General features: G+C 61.0%; 6 protein-coding genes across 6 annotated transcripts; 4 read left to right on the top strand and 2 right to left on the bottom strand.

Annotated features, from left to right (window-relative positions):
- Positions 1 to 37: 37 nt before the first annotated feature.
- TRAVEDRAFT_120984 (kinesin) lies at positions 38 to 6,862 on the top strand (the record flags this gene model as incomplete). The annotated part of the gene is made up of 10 exons (XM_008038487.1): positions 38 to 86; positions 145 to 763; positions 900 to 1,329; positions 1,382 to 2,209; positions 2,268 to 3,088; positions 3,140 to 3,613; positions 3,675 to 3,786; positions 3,839 to 4,402; positions 4,559 to 6,497; positions 6,606 to 6,862. 10 exons carry the CDS (start codon positions 38 to 40, stop codon positions 6,860 to 6,862), a joined length of 6,093 nt encoding a protein of 2,030 aa, XP_008036678.1.
- Positions 6,863 to 8,140: 1,278 nt separating this feature from the next.
- On the top strand, positions 8,141 to 9,992 carry TRAVEDRAFT_27917 (NAD-P-binding protein). Its single transcript, XM_008037893.1, has 10 exons — positions 8,141 to 8,361; positions 8,438 to 8,585; positions 8,642 to 8,779; positions 8,837 to 8,864; positions 8,933 to 9,068; positions 9,138 to 9,186; positions 9,247 to 9,316; positions 9,376 to 9,436; positions 9,496 to 9,528; positions 9,586 to 9,992. The coding sequence occupies exons 1-10, from the start codon at positions 8,176 to 8,178 to the stop codon at positions 9,694 to 9,696; spliced, it is 960 nt and encodes a 319-aa protein (XP_008036084.1). The 5' UTR covers positions 8,141 to 8,175; the 3' UTR covers positions 9,697 to 9,992.
- Positions 9,993 to 10,124: 132 nt separating this feature from the next.
- Positions 10,125 to 13,382, bottom strand: TRAVEDRAFT_164949 (inositol-pentakisphosphate 2-kinase). Its single transcript, XM_008038488.1, has 7 exons — positions 13,063 to 13,382; positions 12,716 to 12,953; positions 12,387 to 12,600; positions 12,257 to 12,328; positions 11,307 to 12,189; positions 10,924 to 11,199; positions 10,125 to 10,861 (listed from the first exon to the last, which is right to left on the bottom strand). The coding sequence occupies exons 5-7, from the start codon at positions 11,799 to 11,801 to the stop codon at positions 10,250 to 10,252; spliced, it is 1,383 nt and encodes a 460-aa protein (XP_008036679.1). The 5' UTR covers positions 11,802 to 12,189; positions 12,257 to 12,328; positions 12,387 to 12,600; positions 12,716 to 12,953; positions 13,063 to 13,382; the 3' UTR covers positions 10,125 to 10,249.
- Positions 13,383 to 13,705: 323 nt separating this feature from the next.
- TRAVEDRAFT_45528 (uncharacterized protein) lies at positions 13,706 to 15,684 on the bottom strand (the record flags this gene model as incomplete). Its single annotated transcript, XM_008038077.1, has 3 exons — positions 13,706 to 14,288; positions 14,369 to 15,039; positions 15,094 to 15,684. 3 exons carry the CDS (start codon positions 15,682 to 15,684, stop codon positions 13,706 to 13,708), a joined length of 1,845 nt encoding a protein of 614 aa, XP_008036268.1.
- Positions 15,685 to 16,786: 1,102 nt separating this feature from the next.
- On the top strand, positions 16,787 to 17,830 carry TRAVEDRAFT_119225 (uncharacterized protein; the record flags this gene model as incomplete). The annotated part of the gene is made up of 7 exons (XM_008038489.1): positions 16,787 to 16,942; positions 17,001 to 17,077; positions 17,140 to 17,298; positions 17,364 to 17,414; positions 17,475 to 17,540; positions 17,601 to 17,716; positions 17,781 to 17,830. 7 exons carry the CDS (start codon positions 16,787 to 16,789, stop codon positions 17,828 to 17,830), a joined length of 675 nt encoding a protein of 224 aa, XP_008036680.1.
- A 434-nt stretch (positions 17,831 to 18,264) lies between these two features.
- TRAVEDRAFT_145549 (acyl-CoA dehydrogenase NM domain-like protein) lies at positions 18,265 to 20,385 on the top strand. The gene is made up of 9 exons (XM_008038490.1): positions 18,265 to 18,578; positions 18,645 to 18,728; positions 18,847 to 19,020; positions 19,085 to 19,260; positions 19,329 to 19,525; positions 19,592 to 19,774; positions 19,830 to 19,924; positions 19,980 to 20,073; positions 20,144 to 20,385. Exons 1-9 carry the CDS (start codon positions 18,429 to 18,431, stop codon positions 20,266 to 20,268), a joined length of 1,278 nt encoding a protein of 425 aa, XP_008036681.1. The 5' UTR covers positions 18,265 to 18,428; the 3' UTR covers positions 20,269 to 20,385.
- The last annotated feature ends 597 nt before the right edge of the window (positions 20,386 to 20,982 follow it).

Raw genomic sequence — 20,982 nt, forward strand, 5'->3', positions numbered from 1 at the left:
AGGCCTTGCGCTCTCGTCGCCCCGCACGACCCCCACCATGGCCCCGCCGCCGCCGTCGAGTGCGGCCTCCACTTCGGTGCAAGTCGGTGAGTGCCCGTCGAGCGGCCACCCTGCGACCAGCGGGCGACTCATGTTCCATTGCAGCCCTCCGCATCCGCCCAACGACCTCTCAAGACCTTACTTCCATTCCGTCTCGCTTTCAGCGTAATGCCATCACTGCCGTCTCGAATACCACCGTCAGCGTGGATGTCACTCCTTCCCCCGGCCCTGGTGCACCCCCCGCGCCCGCAGCTTCCGCCAATAACGCCAAAAAGCAGATGTTCACCTTCGACCAGGTCCACCCGCCCACAAGCACCCAGTATGAGATGTTCGTCTCTACTGCGCAGCCCCTTATCTCGCGCTTCGTGGAGGGCTTCAACTGCACCATCCTCGCATACGGTCAGACCAGCAGTGGCAAGACGTTCACGATGACGGGTATCGAGTTGGATGCGGATCCCTCGGACCCTACCAACGGTATGGGTATCATCCCCAGAGCGGTCTCAAATATCTTTGCGCGCTGCAGAGATATGAAGGAAGAACGCGGCGCGAACTGGAACTACAACATCAAGGGCTCGTATATTGAAATCTATAATGAAGACCTAATCGACCTATTGGCGGACACCGCCGGCAAGCGGGACGTGCAGATTCGGGAGGACAAGCAGGGACATATTATTTGGGAGGGTCTCCGTGAGGTTAACGTGAAGTCGGCGAACGAGGTCATGAAGTGAGTGTTTGTTGCTCTACGCACTGTGCTCTCGTCGGCAGCCCGTGTGTGGGTTCAATGCACCCCCCCCTCCCCCATGGAACTCGCCAATACTGCGCTCCGGCAGAAAATGTACTGATCATCACTCTATCTTCAGCTTGATTCGGCAGGGTACCTCCATTCGGCGAACGAACGAAACCGACATGAACGCCCAGTCGTCTCGCTCACATGCCATCTTCTCATTGACGCTGATTCAGAAGAAGTTCACTGGAAGTGGTCCTCCCCCTCGTTCATCATCACCTCTGCCCCCTGGCGGAAGATCACCCTCACGTATCGGGCGGCCAGGTTCCGTAATTGGTCCCGCCGGTAGCAGTAGCAGGGTATCTTCGCCCACCTTCGGCCGCCCGTCTACACCCAGTTTCCAGTCTGCTATTGCGCGGGGCGGGCGACCTGCTAGTTCCTTGGGTCTACTATCCCCGGATATGGGACGGAACGGCGCTTCCAAGGATACAGGCGACGCTTCTGGAGGAGAATGGGTTACCGTTGTCTCGAAGTTCCATTTCGTTGACTTGGCTGGTTCAGAGCGGGTACGTGAGCAACTTTGAGCTGGGAAATACCCGCGTTCTGATCTTGTCGTAGTTGAAACGTACAGCCGCTGCCGGCGAGCGTATCAAGGAGGGTATCTCCATCAATAGTGGTCTTCTAGCGTTGGGCAACGTCATCTCCGCGCTCGGTGATCCCGCACGAGCCAAGTCTCACACGGCATCCTATATCCCCTACCGCGACTCCAAACTCACGCGACTCCTTCAAGACTCCCTCGGAGGTAACGCGCATACGCTCATGATCGCCTGTGTTAGCCCTGCGGAGTGGAACGCGAACGAGACGGTGAACACTCTGAAGTACGCCAACCGTGCGAGGAACATCAAAAACCGCGCGGTGGTGAACGAGAAGGAGGAGGGCTGGGACGACGTCGAGTGGCTGCAGGGCATGGTGACTCGGTTGCGCAAGGAGGTGAAGGCTATCAAGGAGGGTGGAGGCGCTACCGCGTCTTCCGCTGCAGGCTCCTCCGACGTGGACGTCGCACCGAAGCGAGTGCTCGCTCAGATGTCAGAGCTGCAGAACAACTACGAGGACCTCCGGGAGAAGTACGTCGAGCGCACACAAGAGCTCACACGCCTACGCAACGAGCTCGCCGAGAAACAGCGCAACTCCGGCGGCCGCCTAGGCGGGACCGCAAAGTACGAGGAGATCGTCGGACCGGTCATCGAGGAGTATGAGAAGACGATCAGCGCGATGGAGGCCGAGCTCAAGCTCAACCGCGCCGCTCTGAGGCATACGAACGACTTGTACGAGGAGAAGGAGAGCGAGTTCACTACTCTCCTGGAACGGCACTCGACCACAGAGATGTACGTGGAGGAGTTGAAGGCTCGTGTCGTCAAGCTCGCAGAGCGCGAAGCATCCACTGAGGTAAGGGATCCGACAAACTGTACGCGGTCCATCGCGCTAACTTCGTTCTTTCGTACAGGCCTACGTTCATGACCTGGAGGAGAAGGTCCGACAATATGATGAATCGCAGATGTCGTCTAGCGGTTCTATCAGCGACCTGAAGCGCGAGCTCACGCGATACAAGGACACGGAGTCCCACTCGTCGGAGTACATCGCCGACCTCGAACAACGTCTCGCCAAGGCAGACGAGTCCGTTCTTGCCCTGCGTGGAACAGTCGAAGAGCTCGAACACGAATGCGAGAAGCGCCGCAAGCAGGCCGAGTCACTGGAGGCCCGCTTGGAAGCCCTGAAGCTCGATGGCGAGAGCTGGCGGTCAGATCTGGAGATGCGCGAGGCGAAGGTCAAGGCTCTAGAGCTCAAGATGCAGGAGTGGGAGGCCAAGAGGGTAGCTGCGAACGAGGAGCGCGAGAGGCTAGGCGAGCTAGCAAATGAGGTCGCGAAGGCGAAGCAGGAGTTCGAGCATTCGCCCACGAAGACCAACGGCGCCTCGACTGGTGCCCACTCGGAGGTCTCCTCGATCCACGAGAATGATGGCTCGCCCGAGAGTCAGCTCGTCGCCCTCCAGCAGACGCATACAGCCACCCTCGCCGACCTGTCAACAGTTACCTCCAAGTATCGGGATGCTCTTCGCGAGATCGCGGACCTGGCTGCTCAGCTTCAGGAGGCGAAGGTAACTGCCCCCGTTCCTCCCGCCGAATCCCCCGAGCGCAGCGGGGAGCTCTCTCCGAAGCGCAGGATGCACCGAGGTATGTCGAAGGACGGGCAGGAGGCTTCGCTGAACGGAACGGGCCGCCGCCTTTTCTACCGCAACGCGGCGTCGGCCGAATCTCTCCACTCCAGGTTGGTGGACAGTTTGAGTATGAACGTACTTTCTAATAACACGGCAGTCAGATCGCTCTCACAATCTGTATCGCTCTCGCAGGAGCTGTCCTCGGCCAGATCGCGCAAAGCCTCTACGTCCAGTCACGGGACAAGTAGCTCCATCTCACAGTCTCCAGGACATTCGCGGCCGAACCTCTCGATATCCCTCCCGTCTGTCACTGTTTCACCCACCGAACGCTCCGTTGCGAGTCTCGAGGAGGAGATCATGCGTCTCCAGGACGTCCTCAAGGAGCGTGAGGCGGAGATCTCCGTTCTAGAATCCTCGCTGAAAGACAAGTCCGAGCCGAACGGCCACCCCTCGAGTTTGGCTGCCGAACTCGAGCGCTCGCCATCTCTGAACCACAACGACGACTACGTGCACCTCTCCCCCAAGACGATCAACCACTTCTCTGAGATCCGGAAGAGCCTTGACTTGCATCATGCCAACCAATACACTGTGTCCGATGTCGACGAGTCGCTGGTTAGACTCAATGAGCTTATGATGTGCGTCACATATTTCGAACCGCATATAACACGGCCGGCGCTGAGACCATACGTCGTACAGCTCTATGGCCCAGAAGGAGTCGTCCCACAAGGAGGTTGTAGACGACCTCTCGACCCAGCTCAGTCAAGTCCGGAAGCAGCACGAGGAACTACAAGTGCTCTCTCGGGACCAGGTGCGCAACTATCCAGGCACATTAATGTATCAGGACGCTCATACTCGCTCAGACGCTTAACATGAGCATGGAGCTTGAGGCGCTCCGGAAGAAGCATGCGGAAGATTTGGCGAACCACGCTCAGGACTTGGAGAAGTTGGAAGACTTCCAAGCCCGCGAGGAGTCGCTCACCAAGACGCTCGAGGAGTCGCGGCAGCACGAGACCGAGCTACAGTCGACACTAGACGATCTCAAGAAGCGCGAGGCCGATCTCTTGGCCTCGTTGCAGCAAGCCGAGGAGCTTCACGCTTCCGAGATCCAGCAGCTCAAATCTGTGCATGAGGACGCTATTCGCGTGAAGGAGGTAGAGCTCGAGGCGCTGGTGGCTCAACTCAAGCAGGAGCACGAAGCTTCCATCGGACCGCTCCACGCCCAGGTTGCCGACTCCTCGGCAGCGCTCGAGTTGGCGCAGCGCGAACACGAAGAAGCGTTTGGGAAGCTCAAGGCCGACCACGAAACGGAGTTACGCCGACGGTTGGATGAGGCGAACGAGCTTCTTGAGAACGCCCGCACGGAGCATGAAGCCACTGTCACCAAGACTTCTTCCGACCACCAGGCGGCGCTCGAGGCTCTCAAGGTTGAGCATGCTACCGCCCTTGCAAGTCTGGAGTCGGATCACCACGAGGCGCTTCAGCTCCGGGTCAAGGAGGCGGCTGATGCGCTCGAGAAAGCTCAGTCCGAGCACGTCGAGGCACTCACGAAAGCAGCTATCGAGCACCAGACCGTGCTCAAGTCGCTTGAGGAGATGCATGCCGCCAGCCTGTCACATACGGAGGACGAGTACTACAACGGCCTCACGAAGCTTCGTAGCGACCACGCCGCGGTTCTCGAGAAGCAGACCACTGAAGCCGCTACCGCGATGGAGCGTCTCAAGGATGAGCACGTACGAGAACTCCGTATGGCCGAGATCGCGCGCGAGGGTTCGCTCTCCGAGTCTCAGTCCTCCCGGGACGTCGCCTTGCAGGAGCTGCAGGAGGCCCACGCATCAGCTGCTAAGAACAAGGAGCAGCAGTTCGCGGATGACTTGCAGAAGCTGAAGGACGAACACGCCGAGGCTCTCACGACGAAACTCGACCAGCACCGTGAGTCTCTCCAGCGGCTGAAGGCCGATCACGCTGCGGTCCTGAGCAAGAAGGAGACCGAGTTCGGCGACCAGCTGGAACGCCAGGAGGCTGAGCACTCCCGTGCGCTTTCCGACAAGGACAAGGCACACCGGTCCGCGCTTGAAGGGCTCACAGCCGAGCATTCCGCGGCCCTTGCGAAGCTCCAGGACGAGTCCGCGAAGCAGATCGCCCTACTCACCGCTGCACTCGAAGCGAGTAAGGCCGACCGGACTTCTTCGGAAGCCAACCTTCGGACAGAGTTGGAGAACACGGTGTCGGCTTTGAAGGAGCAGCACGCGGCGACCCTGGCCGAAACTGAGCGCGCACATGCGGAGGAACTTCAACGGCTCGTCGAGTCGCACACGTCCGCCCTGTCTTCTTCGGAAAGCGGCTTGGAGGAGCAACGGTCTTCGCTTGTCAAGGAGCATACCGAAGAGCTCACCCGTCTCAAAGCCGAACACCAGAGCGCCCTTGCAGAGCTCCAGGCCGCCCTCGTCGCGACTGAAGAGCAGCACCGCTCGGAGCTGGACGAGTCGAGGTCACAGACCGAACAGCTTCTCGCTTCTGAGAAGGAGCAGCTGAAGGTCACGCTTGCCGACGTGGAGAAGACCCATTCCGCGGAGCGTGAGACTTTGCTGAAGAACCACAACCTTCTTCTGGAGGACCTCCGGAAGAAGCATGCCGAGGAGCTGGAGGCGTTGTCGAAGGACCACAATCTGCTTCTCGATGAGCTCGACACGCACAAGGCCGCGTCGGACGAGTATGCGAGCGCGCGAGAGGAGATGCGCGAGTCGCACGTCTCCGCCCTTCAGGAGAAGTCGCGGATCATCGACAGTCTGCACCAGGAGCTGTCGACGGTACACAACGAGCGCGAGGCGCTTGCGATGGACGTCGAGAGGTTGCGCGCTGAGCTCAACAGCACCCGGGAGGAGCAGGCCGCACTCATCAAGGAGGCGTCGAAGCGGCAGTCGCTCGTCGACGAGCTCGAGCACCACCGGTCCGTCATCGCGGATATGCAGGAGAACTTGCAGAGGACGCGGGACGAGATGGACACCTTGATGGCCGAGAAGCACCGGCAGGACGCACTGCTGCGCGACTTGCAGAGCCAGCAGCTTGGCAGCCCGACGCCGGGGGCGCGTCCGCCCGTCGATCGCGGTATTTCATACACGCGCGCAGCCGGCATGTCGCCTGGCAAGCTGCCGCCGCCCACTCCACCACCGACGGTGCCCATCCCGCCAGCGCCGCGTGGGATGCACGAGCAGAACGGATCGTCGTCGACGACCATGTCATCGCGGAGCGTCAGCGTCGACTCGGAGTCGCCGTCAACACCCGCGACGTCCATCGCACATTCGCTTGCAAACGGACTGCCACCATCGCCGCTGTCGGCTTCCGTTGGGCCCGATCCGAAGACGGCCGCACAGATGCAACTGCAGGCGAAGCGTCTCGAGGAGCAGGAAGCGATGATCAAGACGCTGAACAAGCAGCTGACGCACTGTGAGAGCGACCTGCAGGCTCACATGGACATCGTCGCTACGCTGGAGGCCTCGCTTGGAGACTCGGAGAAGAACCGTAAGCCCGCATCTGTTTCGTGTACGTTAGCTGCGGTTTGCTGACGCCCGCCCTCGTGTTTCCCCGCATTGCCCTGGGCGTTTGTGTGTGTTCGTTTTTTTCCCACAGTTCGGAAGGCGCGGATGCAGGCGACGGAGCTCGCGCGCGAGCGCGATAACCTGAACGGGCAAATCGTGAACCTTCGCCAGGAGCTGAACGACACGAAGGCTGAGGTGGTCAATGTCCGGCGGTCAATCGTGGAAGAGAAGCAGTCGCTCGAGAGCCGGCTGGACGAGGAGCGACGAGCGAAGGAACGAGCGCGCGCACAACTGGACAGCCGGATGGAGGAGTTGCAGCGGCGCAAGTCGAAGTTCGCCTGCCTATGAGCGTCCGCGTCCGCGTCCACGCCCGCGTCGCGCCTGCGGCCCTGCCTCTCTGCGGGTGTCTGCGCCTTCGCGGTCGCCGTCTTCCTTGTCAAGGTTACTACCGGTTCGGCTCGGATCTGTCTTCCCCGCCCTGCGCGCACCCTTGGCCTTCTCAGCCCCACCGTCTCTTCGTCTCTCCCGACCGCCGCATTCCCACCCTGTCACCATCCCGTCCTATTGCATTGTCCCCATATTCCCCCGCACGGCCTCCCCCGCATTCTCACGACCATCCTTGCATTTGCCCCAGCCCGCGCTCCACGCGTCTCCCACCCTCCCTTCGACCAACGATCCATCCATCCACCCACCATGATGCCGCTCTCGGTACCGTCCAGGCCCCGCGTGTTGTCCACGCGCTCGACACGCGTTCTCTGCCGTGTCTATAATTCTGCGCTCCCTGGCGGAGAGGACAGGTCCGGATTTGCATCGCCATAATGCGTCCGTTGCGGCACGCCTTCTGCCCGATGTTGTTGTTTGACGCATGATAGGCAATCGTGTCTCTTCATTCCGGCTGTCTGCTAGGAGGCCTTTTACGTTTTCGCGTTAGCCCCCGGGCTATCTATATACTTTAGAGACGTGTTTATTTCGTGTTCGTTGTGCTAGTTAGTTGCTCGGCTCGGTCTCGTTCTCTGTCCCGTTCTGGTTCCTCGGATACCCCACGCTCGTTCCCCCGTATGACCCCTCCGTCTCGTGCCCTGTCTCTCTCTCTCTCTCTCGTCTGAAACATATTCATAGTCCTGTGCCTGTGCGGAGTGTGTCGTCCGAACCTATGTCCCCTAGCTAGTGAGGAGATCGCGCTGATATATAGCGATGTCGATATGCACCCCAAGAGCCCGCGGGCTGGCCCAGAGTGATCGCATGAAGTGAATGGACGTACGCGGTGTCTGCAACATGGGTGCAGCCGGACGGGAAGGGTCTGGCGGACGAGTCTGGGGAAGGGCCTCGACGCGGGGACGGGAGCACAGGCGCGCGCTGTGGTCTGGGCTGGGGACGGTGATGCCCCGCACGGAGGTCGGACCGGGCGTGCGGGGCCAATGGGGGTGCGGGGGTGCAGCCAATGGGGGGCCGAGTACGGCTTATGTACGGTGCCCCTCCCCCTCCTCCCCCAGGCGCGCGCAGACTGGCTCAGAGTCTGCCTCCGCCGCCTGCTGCCCAGATCTCCCCACCCGGCCCCGCCTCCAATAAATTCGTCCGCCCCCTCTTCCCTCTCTCCCACCACCCCCCACCACGTCCTCCCCCCGTCCAGCTCTCCCTCCCCAGCCAGCTGCACACCCACCATGGCCCCCTCACTACTGTCCCGCGCGCTCCCCTCCACCTCCCGCGCCCTCGCGCGCGCCCCGCCACGCACGCTCATCCACGTCCGCTTCAACAGCGACATCGCACCAGCGGCCCCGAAGCTCTCCGACGTCGCAGCCAAGGCGCGCGTCGTCAAGACCCTCCCCGACTTCTCCATGGCCAACAAGGTGCGCACCGCCCCCGCCCTGGGTGTTCGTTCCTGTCGCGCGCCGCCCACCGCTCACCCCTGTTCCTGTCACGCAGGTCGCGGTCGTCACCGGCGCCGCCCGCGGGCTGGGTAACGAGTTCTGCCGCGCCTTCGTCCAGTCCGGCTGCACCTCGCTCGCCATCGTGGACCTGAAGGAGGAGGAGGCGGAGCACGCCGCGCAGGAGCTCATCAAGGCGGCATGCGGTCAGGACCCCGCTCCCTTCCGAGTCGTGCAACACCATTTCTGATAAGGTGTGAAGTTGACAGTGAGATGGTCCCCAGCGACTACCGCGTCATCGGGGTCGGGTGCGACGTCTCGTCCGAGCTCTCCGTCCAGCAGGCGTTCCGCCGCGTCATGGACACGTACGGGCGCGTCGACTCGGTCGTTGCGTCGGCAGGTGCGTCATGGCCCCACGGCATCCTACCGGCGTTCTTGCTCATCGTTATCTTCATAGGTATCGTCGAGAACTACTCCGCATTCGAGTGAGTGGGGTGCCGGGTTGTCTTCGTGCGGCACGACGGAGTCTGACGCGCCTGAACCCTTTCCCCAGCTACCCCTTCGATCGGATAAAGCGTCTCTATGACATCAACGTGCACGGCGCGTTCTTCACTGCGCGCGAGGCGGCGCGCAACATGATCCCGCAGGGTGGAGGCAGCATCACGCTCGTTGGCAGCATGTCCGCAAACGTGAGTAATTGCCCGCCTGATGTGCTGGGCTTTTGGAGCGTGCGGTGCTGACGGTGATGCCCCACCCAGATCGTGAACATCCCCCAGCCGCAGACGCCATACAACGCGGCCAAGGCTGGTACGTGTCTGAGCCTCCACGCGGCGTTGCTGGGCGCGGCTGACTGGTTACGAACTGCAGCGGTGAAGCACATGGCGGCGAGTCTGGCAGTCGAATGGGCCAAGAAGGGCGTCCGCGTCAACACGCTCAGGTATGATGACGTCATCGTCCGCACCCCGTCGGTGGCTGACCGCCTCCTGCGCGCTCCAGCCCGGGTTACATGCTCACCAAGCTCACGCGGACCATCCTCGCGCACGACCAGGAGCTCAAGGTAACGTACTATGTCCTCCGCGTGCGGGGTCATCTGCTGATACTGTGGCGTCTGCGCAGAAAACATGGGAATCGCTGACACCGATGGGTCGGGTACGTCCAATTTTGAGTTCGCTTCTCTCGGCTCGTGCCTAATTCCCGCTCGCGTAGATGGGCGAACCTGAGGATCTTGCCGGCGCCATCGTGTTCCTCGCCAGCGACGCATCGCGGTTCATGACGGGCTCGGAAATCCGCGTCGACGGTGGCTACTGCGTGATCTAAACGCGCAGTGTTTCTTTTCATGTTTTGGATTACGAACGGACTCGCATGCTTCCAGTGCACTTAGACATCCTTCATAGATGTAACCTACGAACCGGTCTTGGCTATTCCTCGGGGACACTGTTGCTGTTTGCTTGCTCTCACGCTCCCTCACACAAGTCTCCCGCTCCTCTCTTACCCCTCACCTCCCCTGTTTACCCTCGCTGTTCTGTACAAAACTTCCCGCGACTGCACCTAGCCCGCAAACGATACATAGTACCCGTAATCTTATTCGAAAATGTATACGACGGTGGTTCTCCAACATCTCATCACGGAGCTCAGTCCGACACAGCATGTGGCCGTGTGGCAAATTCCACAGCAGCGAGAACGCCGAGTGGCGGCGATGTCCGACACAAAGCCTATCACGGCTGCAGAGAACGCAGTCGTGTGCGGGAGAAGTACAAGACGCAACTTAAATTGACCTGTCGTACGGCACACTAACGTTACACGGATCGGATCCCAAGTAAAACACCGCGGCGCAGAGCCCGCCCGCTCGCTGAGTATTGAGTTCTGCCACCTACGCCAGCGGCACCGCACCACCACCGCCCCCGTAGTGCGCGTCCACACACTCGCGTGGCACGACCCCGCGGTAGGCATCCACGATCTCGCGGTCCAGCGCAGCCCACTTCGGGAGCCGGTCGACGCCCTTCACGTCCAGGTCGATCACCGTGACCGTCCCTTTCTCCCCTACACCCGCGTCTGCTGCTGCCCGCGGCGGCATGCGCAGGATGATCGAGCAGTCCTTGAAGGACGCCCCGAGGAGGTACGCCGCCACGCGGTAGTGCAGCTCCTCCTGCGTCTCCGGCACCACATCGCTGCTTTGGTTTCCTCGCGCCGCGCGCGCGGAGACGAAGCGCGCCCACTCGGCCATGTCGGGGTCGTGCGCGGCGGGCCCGGTGCCGAGGGGGATGGTGGGGTACATGCGCGCCCAGAGCGCGGCGAGCCCCTCGATGTCGAGCGCGTCGAGCGTGCGCTGGAGGGTGGAGAGTGTGTGGAGGACGGGGGTGTGTAGGAGGAGCGGGAGGAGGGTGTTGATGAAGGCGGAGCGGAGGGCGTCGAGGGGGTATGCGGGGTCTGGGTTGGCTGAGGTAGGGAAGAGTTGGGCGGTCAGCGGGGCCAGGGATGTGAGCTGCGATATCATAGCGACGCGTTAGGTACCACAACGGCGTGGATGAGGGGGCGAGTACGCACGTCCGCCCTTGGCTTGATGATCTTGCCCTCCACGAACACCTTGAGGTTGTTCACCTTGCCCCCGGTCCCGATCCACACGTCCCAGAGCGCACGCAGCGCTTTCTCAACGCGAGTCGCGTCGCCCGAGTACAGGTCAAGCGGGCAGTACCCGAGCGCGACGTCCTCGCCCTGCGTGCTCTTCATATGCGCGTGCATACAGAAGCGGCAGGTGCGCGTCTTGATCGCACGCGTCTCCTCAGAGAGGTATGTCGGCTTCGGGAGGAAGCCCCATTTCGGCTAGGGGGAGGATCGTGTGTCAATGCCAAAGTCGGGACGAGGCAGGACAGACATCGCCGCCTAGGGGGTGGAAGACATGGTAGAAACAGTAGATGAGGGGGACGCACCTTGATCTCGACCGCACACCCTGCTCCGCCGACGAGATCCGTCGCGAGGACGGCCTTGCGCCTGCCGCGGTCGATCGTGTCCTTCGCGCGCCGCTGGGGCGGGCGGAGGGGCTCTGTGCGCTCCGCGAGCTCCTCGAGCCACGCCCGCGCGACATGCACAGACTGGAGGCGCGGGAGGTGCTCGATGGGCATGAGCTGCTCGATCACTGTCCGCTGGAAGACTATCGTGGGGTCGTCCGGCTCGTCCGGGTCTGCGGGCGCATTCTTGCTCGTCTGTCTGTCCTCTAGAGTTGATGGCTCGGCAAGCTGGGGTTCCTGGTGCTTGTCCGGGTCCGAGTGCGCGACTACGGGACCCTTGCGCAGGCGGAGCGCGGTCCTGTCGAAGAGGGTGTTTGGCGGGCCGACGTACGAGAAGACGATCGTCGAGCCACCCTCGGAGATGTACTTCCAGTCCTGCGGGGACGTGTCCGCGATGTCAAGCGCGTCCGTTTGCATTTGATCTGAGAGTCAGGCTCGACGTAGAGGAGAATGGAGAGGACGGGCTGGGAGGCACTGCGCCTCCGAGTCCCAATAACGGCATGATCGATCGAGGACAGGGAGAAGCAGTGCTGGCGTCTCTCCAGATGGGCGTACCAGGACGCCAGCATGCGGAGGCGCCCGCGGTGTAGGAGAACTGCTGCAGAAGGCGCGTGTACACTACTCACGCTGTATCGTACAAGCTGTTCGTCAAGAACCATAACATGGAAGCTCAGAAGATGATGCTCGAACCGCCCGCCTGACCCGCATCGGCAGGCCCCTCGCTCTCGCCCTCGCCCGTCCGCCGCGCCTTCTTCGCCCACCTCAGCCCGCACGCGTTGCACAACGTCTTCGGGCCCATCGGTCCCTGACAAAGCGCGACAGCCGCCATAAACACGCGCACTCTGACATGACAAATGGTGTGGGTGCTGTACCTTTCGCCACTCTGGCGAGTCCGTCCGCCCACACGTAACGCAGACGTGCTGCTCCGCGGCTAGCCTCTTCGCCTGCGCCCAACGCCCACTCAGCAGTCTTCCCTAGCGCCGCCCAAGTACGTACACGCACCTTCTTCCTGGGCCCGTCGTCCTCCGCGTCGGGCCCCAGACCCCCCGCGCCCATGTCAAAGCCCGTGCGCGGGCCATCCGCAGACCCGAAGCTCTCCGACGTCGAGAAGAAGCCGTCGCCCTGGCCGTCGAGCGCCTGATGTTGCGCCCGGAGCTGCGCCACGCGCTGCTGCAGCCGCTCATTCTCCATCTTCAGCTCGAGGAACGTGTTGAGCCTGTGTGACAGCGCGCAGCCGATCAGATCCCAACGTCAAACCGCCTCGATGGCCTCCCCAGCGCGCTCGGGAGTGGGAGTGGGAGTGAGAAGAGGAAAGGACGCGTGGTACGCACATAGCGGTGTTCCGACTGGGGTACGGCTGCGCCATGGCGAAGAAGCACTGGAACGCGTCCGAGTCGGGCAGGAAGTGCGGGCGGCCGCGGAGCTCGAAGAGCACCTCGCGCGGTGCGGACGTGTAGTCCGCGGCGACGTAGAACTCGTTCTTGCACTGCAGGCGCGCGTACGCGAGCAGCTCCGTCCGCGTGCGCAGGCTCTCCGCGAACGCGGCGCGGAAGCCTGCCCGGTCGTCCACTAGGTGTCCGGACCGCGTCAGCTCTGGCGTGTGCGCGCTCGAGAGGGGCGTGGGGTGTAGGGCGGGATTGTGGGAGGGGTGCGCAGGGAGGGGAGTAAGGGGACGTACCGTTCATGAGGTCGATAAAGTCCCCGTCAACGAGCTCGTCGTCGCGCCAGCCAAGCAGCTCCGAGACCGCGTTCCCGCAGTACCAGACCTGGCACGCGTCAGAGAGGACGAGGATGATGGTGTCGTTGACCTCGGTGACGAGCAGGTCCGCCCACCGCTTGCGCTTCGTGAACTCGAACACCGGGATCTCCTTCACGGGGCTCTGCTGCTGGGCCGCGGGTGCCGCTGCGTCGGACGTGGACGAAGACGCGGGCGGGGGCATCGATCCGGACGAGGAAGACATGGCTGGCACGGCGTGGGCGGCGGCGGGCAGGTGGTGGGGGCAGGAGGGGAGGACATGGCGAGCTGGAGAGGAGACGGTGCTATTAGCGTTTTGCACCGGCGCACAGGACGAGAACATCGACCTGTCCGATCCCGCCCCTCCTCCCCTTTCCTAATCGGGAAATCTTACGTAGCAATGCGCCTGCGATCGTGGGTCCATGTGGGTCCGAATTCGGCCATCCCGGGCATGCGCAAACATGTGGCTTTGTATATGGTGGTACGACAAGCGTTGTGTGGTTATTTCCCTAAATCGTATAGCAAACAAGCAGCTTTGTATTATAGAGGTGTACCAGATGGAAACGAGATGAAGCTCAGATGTGGGCTAGTACTCCGAGTCGTAGACGGAGTGCATGGAATCGGAGGGACCCGGCTCAAACGAGTGGAAGTAGTCGTCGAACTGCATCCCTCCCTCTCCGTTGCAGCCGGGTTGCTGCGCCTGCTGCATCTCACCCGGCGACGAGTCGTACATGCCCCGATACGCGCTGGCCTCGATCATGCTCTCGGAGCTCTTCACCATCCCCTGTTCGACATTGCCATATCCAGCAGGCGAAAGTGTGCTCTGCCCGCCATACGTTCCAGAGCCCCCCGGGTATGTGAAGTAGTCGTGCGGGGTCTGCAAGCCGGAGTGTGACTGCCCGTCGGAGCCAGACGACGAAGATGAGCCGTCGCGGAAGAGCATCGGTGGGACGGGCATAGCCCCGTTGTCCTCAGGGGAGACAGCGTTGGAGACACTGTTGGCGCGCGCCCTATCGTCGGCCTGCTTGGCGAGGGCGCGATTGACCGCATTGAGGAGGTGTTGCTTGACCTGCGGCGGAGGCGATGGAGGGAAAGGACCGCATACGGGCGGGTCGACCGTGATGGGTGTCGTGTGGTTTCCGTGGACCTCTGTGTAGTGCTGATGAGGTCTGTGGAGGTACATTTTAGCAACGTGACAGAGAAAGCATGCATAGACGGGCACAAAGTGTAAATTTGAAGAGGTACTCACTGCATAGACTGCTTCTCCATTTCGCACGCGTTGCAGTTGGACATCTCGGACAGGCAGGCTTGACAAGAGGGCGAGGCAGCCGGAAGGGGCATATCGGACTGCTGCATAGACATGGTAGACGTAGACCTAGAGACCGCCTGCAGATCGTTCGCCGAGTGAGAAGGCGTAGGACGGCTGGCCGCGGCAGGACGTTTGGCGCGAGAATTCGAGCGAGACCGAGAAGCGATGGGCGCAGGAGGAGCCTGGAGACGCATGTTTGAGGAGCTCGAGACGAGAGGACGGCCCTCGATCATGATGGCAGGGGTACCGAGCGCAGACGCTAGCGAGTTCGTCGAATATCCAGGAGCCGAGGAGTATGCAAGCACCCCATGAGGGTAGTGAGGCTGACCAGCGTACAGGTGAGGCGGCGGCAGAGACGAAGCACTAGCAGCAGAGTAGCCAGAGGAGTTGGACCACGCAGGCCCAGCAGTAGGACACATAGGCATGACCGATGGATCGTCATACATCACCGGAATTTGGCCGTTCACGGTAGCCTCCTCCTCCGCCAGGCGCGCCGCTTCTTCGCGTTCAGCGAGCGCCTTCTTGGTCTTGTTGGCCCGATGTTCCATAACGTATTCGCACTCATAGCCACGCTTCTGGCACCGCTTGCACTGGGGTTTCTCGCCGGTGCACTGCGCGCGATCCTCAGTACACAACCCGACGCGAGGCTGACATGAGGCACTCACCTTCGTCTTCCGTTTCCTGCACCTCTCGCACGCCTGCGGGATCCGGATGCGCCCGAGCGGCGGCGCGACGAACAGCGCGCGCTTCTTGATGGCCTCCATGACCTTGCTATCGACCTCCTCGCGGACCTCGTCCTGCACGTACACAAAGTTGTCCTTGATCGGGTCGATGTCCATGGGCGGATGGACGAGTTGCAGAATCTGCGGCTGGGGCTGGGCATAAACCTGTTGCGCGAGCTGGGCTTGGTGAACGAGTTGGGCCTGCTGCATTGCGAGGGCCTGTTGGACGTGATACTGGCTTGGGGCCATCATGCGCGGGACGCCGGGGTACCCCATAGTGGGGATGGCGGCGCCCGGGGGAAGTTGCACGAGCGGGCCTGGGGCATACCCGAGGGGCATGTTGTTGTTGACTCCAATCCAGCCCTGCTGTTGCTGCTTCTGCTGTTGGGCATACATGAGCGCTTGGATCGCGGCAGAGTTGAGCGCGGAGTGTTGTTGGAGATGGGGAGGAAGCTGGGGATATCTAGACTGTTTGGAAGGGGAGCCGGAGTTGACGCGGCGCTTGGGGGAAGGACGAACGGTGGTAGTCCTCATCTTGAGAGCGGACAGAAAGCAGACGATGAAGCACAGGAGTAGAGAGCAAACAGAGAGTGAGCGCAACGGGCGTTGCGTTCTGAGGCAAAGGGGGGAGGCGAGCCAGACCTTGCCACAGTGAAGAGGCTGACCATACAGATTCCGGCTGTCACTGCAGAAGCCAGCCGTGCATCCCCCGTATTCGATCTGGGGCTGACATGCAATGTCTTCATGGTGGCTTGCACGAGCCATACGACCAAAGTGGTCAAGCAGGGTTCCTGGCGACTGGCGGCAGAGAAAAGACATCCGGGGAGACGTGCACTCTCAAGTTGTACCAGAGGCTACGAGTGCAAGATGACCAGAAGACAAGCTCGAACTCGTACATGGACGAACGAAGAGAGCTTGACTGGCACACGGCACGAGAAATCGCGTGGGCGTCTACTTTCGCGGGGCATCACCATTCACGTGGATGTGACTACACGCGTTGTCCGTGTCAACTCCGTGTCAGCCACCGCCAGTGATCGCAACTTGAACTCATACCATGATCATCTCCAGCGCTGGTATCTTCCAGGTTCTGTTCAAGAGCCTTCCGACCCCGACATATATCTTTGCAAGCCTCAATACTACCGGAATGTTCCATTACTGCAGCCGTGTCGAGAGTCCGCCCATGTTCTGCCCAAGCCTCCGTTTCCGACGGCTTCACACACTCGCCGCTGTGCCAGGTCCGTAACTTACGTGGTGCCGGATATATCAGCGCCGAGCCATGCCCACATCCGCGCCGTACGTCTATAACACCCGAAATTTGAACATACAGGCAAATTCCGTGTTCAATCGCTCAGGGCTCTGCATATCGACTACCACCATCATGATGGTCTCTTCGGCGAGGACGAGCCACTCTCATCGCTTCGGGCAGCCTTCGGTCTCGATCACAACATGACGGTGGACTATAAAGCTGCGGTGCAGATCCCCTCTGAGTCCCCGTGGTCAACGACTGGTCGTCGACTCCGCTTCTGTTTCTATCTGTTGCTTTTTCTTGCTTTCTTAGGCCTCGGTCTTGCCCCTTCTGCTCTCGCTCCCTTTACGCCATTCATTTCTGCAAATTTTTGCCGTGTTCAAGATGTTCATGATTTCCGCGCCTTTGATTGCTTCGGTTCTTGTCTACGGTTCCGCCATCGTCACTGGTCTGACGCTGCAAAGACGTGCAGTCGACTTCTTTGACCCGGCCCAGGGCGGCGGCAGCATCTTTGACAACGCGACGTTTGGCGGGGAGCCCTTGAATGTCAGCCTCCGAATCTCACTGTTACACGCTGAGTCGCTAACATGACGCCATCATTCAGGTCATTATATCCGGGCCGAGCTCTCCTGATGTCCTCACGGACGACGGCATCCTGAACTTTGCGCAAGCGATCGGCTTGTAAGCACATAGCATCAGTCATGAAGTGTGCAACTCATACTAAGATGCCTGATACTTCATAGCTCTCAAGAGTGCCTTGGTCTCCACCTCGGAGACCCGCAGACGGCGAACCTCGGGGATGGGAACGGGTCGGTGAACCAGACCGTTGAGTTCCGACAGGATTTCGGGAGCGATTTCCTGGGCACTTGCCTCGAGAGCCTGATCGGCGGGAACCACTTCCGGTGAGCATAGACACGCCGAGGGAAGATCATACCGGATGCAATATTGCTGGATCGGCGGTACACAGAGTCTTCAGACAGAACGGTGCACAAGCGAACAGCGGAGCGCTCTTCCTAGCGTACGTTTTGCTTCACGCCACTGTGTCTCATGCAGCTGAGCTGACATACATTTTTTGCAGTGCTTCCAAGGAGCAGCCGGTGAACCAGAACCACGACATCATCCCGGATGGGTACAACATCGGCCGGTATGTGCCTGAGCACGGTTGGCTCTCCGGCTCCCTACTAATGACTTTGATGTACCGCAGAGATGAGCTGGTGGCAGCCGCAGTGGGCACGAAGAGTCACGGTGGGGTGACGTACCAGGTCGATGCGAAGAACATCACTGGGATCATGCCTGCGGGGAGCGATGGAGTCAACCATGGTATGTCGATGTGTGTATCCCTCCCGACTGGACCGACTTACTAAACATATGCGTATGACGCCAGGAATCGCTGTAGACGGTATCGTCACTCTCTTGACAGTTACGATCCAGTGATCAAGTTGGTCGCTATAATAGGTTGAGTGTGAACGTGGTGTGTCAAACGAGCATGTAGTAGCGAGCGGGTCATCTACGAGACTATGGCTTAAGTCTAAGAACAATCAGCGTTGAAGTTTCGAAGCGTGAAGCGCACCATATGACCGCACTCCCGATTGCATGAAAGCTGCAAACCCCTGAAAATACCATGAAAGCCAAGGAGAGCTAGAATGGCAGATGGTCGCCGTCGACCTTCCCCGCCCCCGCACTGCTACCCCGCATTCGAGCATGCAAAGTGATCGGACCCCGCACTCGCGCTAGCTGCGATCCTCGACTGTCGCGGCGAAGCATGCTCGCCCCACCGGATCTCATCCGGCCGCGCCGAGCAACGTCGGTCGCGTGAGGTCATGGGAACCTCCATCGAGCGCGCCGAGCGCTGGGCCGGTGCCGGGACACCTACTTCAGCGGCGAGCTCGCTCCTCCTCCCGCTCTCCAGCTGTCTCTCTGCTCTGCTCGACGCTCCTCTTGCTGGTTCTTGTTTCTTGGGTGCATCGCTCTGGACTGGTGTTCACTCTCGCCCACGAACCTTTGATTAATTCTCTAAGCATAACGAAGTGACATGATGCTACGTTCGCTCGCTCGTACGCGTATCCACTCATCTGTTTTGAGGACGAAGACGAGGGCTCCCGTCGTGAACGCCGCCGCACAGCGCAGGCATGTATCGCACTACAATACGGACGTCGCGGGTCTGACGGAGGACCAGGCTGAGGTGCGTTACAGGCGTCCGCGCTCAGGAGCCACTGGCAGGCTGGATACTAACCGTGCTTGTATGCAGTTCCGGAACGCCGTGCAAGAGTTCGCGGAGAAGGAGGTCGCCCCTAGGGCGGCTGAGATCGACAGAAGTAACACCTTCCCGATGGTGAGTGCATCATGCCGCGTCCCGAGTTGTGCCCCCGATGGGAATCGCGCACCCTCGCGAACATGACCACGATTTACTGCTGCTGCGGAGTCTGACCATGGCATTCTCTCCCCCTTAGGACCTATGGGAGAAGCTCGGAGACATGGGCCTCCTGGGCATAACCGCGAAGCCCGAATACGGCGGGCTCGCGCTCGGCTACTTCAACCATACGCTCGCGATGGAGGAGCTCTCGCGCGCCTCCGGCTCCGTCGCGCTCTCGTACGGCGCGCACTCCAACCTCTGCGTCAACCAGGTGCGCGCTCCCCGCACATAAGCCCCCCCCGCGCGTCACCAATTCTTATGCACGCGCGTACTAGATCCACAGGTGGGGCACGGAGGCGCAGAAGCAGAAGCACCTGCCAGACCTCATCGCGGGCAGGAAGGTCGGCAGTCTCGCGATGAGCGAGCCCGGGAGCGGGAGTGACGTGATCAGCATGGCGCTCCGCGCGGAGAAGGTCGACGGTGGCTGGCGGCTGAACGGGAACAAGTTTTGGTACGTCGCCTGCGCGCATACATTGACTTCATGGGGGAAGGTCAACGCGGAGCTGACCTTTGCGCCAGGATCACGAACGGCCCGACCGCGTCGACGCTGGTGGTATACGCCAAGTCGGCGCCGGAGAAGGGCTCGAAGGGGATCACGACGTTCATCGTCGAGCGCGGCTTCGCCGGGTTCTCGACGCACCAGAAGCTGGACAAGTTTGGGATGCGCGGGAGCGATACGTGCGAGCTCGTGTTTGAGGATTGCTTTGTGCCCGATGGTCAGTCGCCTCTGCCACTCGCCGTCGAGACTGTTCCGGATGCTCACATTGGCTGCGTACTGTAAGAGAACGTCCTTGGCCCGGTGGGCGGCGGCGCGAAGGTCCTGATGTCCGGCCTTGACCTTGAGCGACTCGTCCTGAGCGGCGGGCCGCTGGGGCTCATGCAAGCAGCGTTCGACATCGCCGTCGAGTATGTCCACGACCGGAAGCAGTTCGGCCAGCCAGTCGGCGAGTTCCAGCTCATGCAAGGTTTGTCTCGGGGTTCGCGCGTCCAAAGTTTAGTTTACTGACACGGGCGCTGTAGGGAAGATCGCGGACATGTACACGAAGCTGAACGCGTCCCGATCATACGTCTACGCGGTCGCGAAAGCCTGCGACGCGGGCAAGGTCAGCCGAAGAGTACGTCGCCCCCGTCCCCCGCCCATCTTCTTGCACTCACATATACCCTCATTAGGACTGCGCTGGCGCGATTCTCTACTCGTCGGACCGTGCCGTCGAGGTAGCACAGGATGCAATGCAGTGTCTCGGAGGGAATGGCTACATTAACGGTAAGTACACGCTGGCGCAGCCACTTATTTCCGCTCCCGTGCGGGGAAGCTCATGTCTGAAACGCCCTAGATTACCCCACCGGCCGCATTCTCCGCGATGCCCGTCTGTACACCGTGGGCGCTGGGACACAGGAGATACGGCGGATGCTCATCGGACGGGAGTTCAACGAGGAGTTCAGGCGGCGCGCGTCATGAATGCTTGATCGTTTGAACGTTTGACCGCAGGAGGTGTCGTAGCGAGACTACGACGCGGATCGTATTGTATGTATCATAGCTAACGGGATGTCTGCAAGTCTCCCTCGTGCAAGACCAGGAAATGGCGGTGCCTGGCGAAGACCAGCTGGCCAGGTCATTTGTGCGATCGCACTTTGCGTTTCATGACAGTAGGCTGAGTTTGTGGCGGCCATGTTCTCATTCGCCTGGGGGTGCCTCCCTTCTGACTACTTTTTGGGCCGGGAATAGCGGTATGTGCATGATCGACGACACGCCGGTCCGATGTGAGCATCAAAGTTGCCGGCTCGACTGCCACTGAGCCTGTCCAGCTCCAGCGTTCGCGCAACACCCACCTCATATTTGACCTGTAGGAGTTGCACTTGGTAGCCTGCAGCAGCCTCGTCCACACCTGGAGTCCCCGACGCTCGCGCCCTGAGCAGGATGACTCGGGCCGCGGCGGGCGCCAGGGACGGGGTAAACAAAGTGTCGCGGTCGGGGAGCCCAAAAGCGGCTAGCGTCGGTATCAGCCACGGCGCCGAGCGAGTGTGGGGTCGAATGATGGACGGGACGCGCATCTGCGCCGCCCAATAATTTTCTGGCGGCAGACGTCCAGAGCTCGCAGTCATTTCCCGGCCGTGCGCCGCGTAATGATCAGCCTGGCGTCGTGAATGGAATACCAGCTGACTCGTCCGCCCT

This window comes from Trametes versicolor (genome assembly GCF_000271585.1).
Source record: "Trametes versicolor FP-101664 SS1 unplaced genomic scaffold TRAVEscaffold_4, whole genome shotgun sequence".
Classification (NCBI taxonomy): Eukaryota; Fungi; Basidiomycota; class Agaricomycetes; order Polyporales; family Polyporaceae; genus Trametes; species Trametes versicolor.